We start from the raw sequence: 1,930 nt of genomic DNA on the forward strand, positions 1-1,930 counted from the left end.
CAAAAAAAAAAAACAAACAAACAAACTGTGTCATGTAAAAGTATAGAGGTTTATTTTTAGTTAATGCAGCATTTAGTTTTTTTCTGCATTAGTACCAGGGTCAAAGGCAGGGTGGCTAGTGCCACTCCTGACACCTGATTGGCACCTCAATGCCATCCCCAGATGATTGACAAACGGGGTGGGGATTGCATGCGATATTTTAAAATATGGAGTAAACATCTGTGAAGCAGCTGTTGTAGGGGGAAGCTAACAGTTTGTAAAAAAAATAACTTGTGAACCACTGAATTAATATAAAACAATTGCATAATATTTCTGGGTTTAAGAACTAGTTAAAGAAAATTGGTTGAAATCTATAAAGCAATGATATGGAGCAAATAGAAAAGTTCCTTTCTGCCATTTTAAATTTACAATCTGATTTTGGTGATCGCAGCTCCCACCACACCAAATTTCATCTCAATATATCTACAAATATAAATACGGTAGTCCTGCTGGCCTTGTGCTTTAATAGACAACAACCCAGAACAGAAACAGAAAATCAAACCACCTGTGTTGGTCCTGACATAGCAGTAGCAGGTCATGTTCTACAGATAACCTGTCAAATAAAACACAAGATAAACTTTCAAACTGAAAGGTTTATGTTTTTGTAAAAATAACAGTATAGACCAAAGTGTTTGTGTTTATGGGCTGCGCTACATCAATGGGGCTGTTTGTGGGATCAGTATGGAGGGCACCTTGATGGATCCATCCATTCAATTTTCTCACCTTTGCTCCTTCAGTGACACATGCAGAATTTACCACTAAGAAAGTGAACTCAGACGTGATGATATCCCRCTGCCCTGCCAAACGTAAGCATCACCTCTTCACTCCCTTTGACAGATCTCCCTGTGGGTGACGGCAGCAGCCAGGCAGATTCAGCTCATCAGGAAAATGTACTTCAGCAAAGTGATGAGGATGGAGATTGGCTGGTTTGACTGCACCTCGGTCGGGGAGCTCAACACCCGCATGTCAGAGTGAGCAGGGCAGTTATGGCCTGATGTTGGGGTTATGGGTCGCTCCAAAGCATGTCTGTCTTTACAGCACAGTTATCTGTTTTACAGTGATATTAACAAAATCAACGATGCCATTGCGGATCAAGTGGCCATATTTGTGCAGCGCTTCACCACCTTTGTTTGTGGCTTCTGCATCGGGTTTGTTAAAGGCTGGAAGCTGACGCTCGTCATCATCTCAGTCAGTCCAATGATTGGTCTCGGAGCTGGTCTCATGGCTGTGGTAAGATTTAAAACATGTTTTCTGATCTATTTTGTCCTTTTATGGAGTTTGTTTACTTTTTAACTACATTTTTTGGTTGTATAGTTGCTTGAGTTGACTTTAGAACTTGCTTTCTTTATGATTAAACTTGTGTTCTTGACCTTCTTTGTTGGCTTGACTTATCTGTTTGGATGCCCACATGAACGGCAGTGGGAAATGTGGACTAGGAGCTAGGGTTTGCGTAAGACGCATACTAAATGGGGATTATTTTTTCTGCCTATACTGGTTGAGACAGATGGCCAGCTCTCCTGAGCTCAGTTCTAATGATGGTTTCTTCCTGTCAAAAGAAAGCTTTTCCTCTCTACCCTCACCCTGTGCTTGCTCAATGAAGTGTTGTTATGCTGTCATCTGCTGGTTTCTTTAGATGGATATTTGTGATCTATCACATCACACTGAGGATTAAGTCCTTAAAGAGTAACTTACCCCAAAATTAACTTTTTTAGCTGATAAACTGTCTAGAATGTGTCTAAAATGTTATATAGTACTGTTTCTGTGCTAATTTTGATGTTTTTGTGCGTATTTGTTCAAATCTGTAATAGCCAGGCGTTGTAGCCAGGTTGCGTCATTGCGTCATCGAAGACGCAGCGTCTTCCATATATGGGCATACTTCCGGGAATGGCGG

At 40.9% G+C, this 1,930-nt stretch overlaps 1 protein-coding gene across 2 annotated transcripts in view; it reads left to right on the forward strand.

Annotated features, from left to right (window-relative positions):
- Positions 1–1,930, forward strand: part of abcb11b (ATP-binding cassette, sub-family B (MDR/TAP), member 11b) — a 33,137-nt gene that overhangs the window by 4,601 nt on the left and 26,606 nt on the right. For both annotated transcript variants that reach the window (XM_014027111.1, XM_014027110.1), the window contains 2 exons: positions 877–1,010; positions 1,098–1,269. In XM_014027111.1, the coding sequence (XP_013882565.1) occupies positions 877–1,010; positions 1,098–1,269 (306 nt within the window). The remainder of the gene's footprint in view (positions 1–876; positions 1,011–1,097; positions 1,270–1,930) is intronic.

The sequence above is a fragment of the Austrofundulus limnaeus genome, unplaced genomic scaffold, assembly GCF_001266775.1.
Source record: "Austrofundulus limnaeus strain Quisiro unplaced genomic scaffold, Austrofundulus_limnaeus-1.0 Scaffold617, whole genome shotgun sequence".
Classification (NCBI taxonomy): Eukaryota; Metazoa; Chordata; class Actinopteri; order Cyprinodontiformes; family Rivulidae; genus Austrofundulus; species Austrofundulus limnaeus.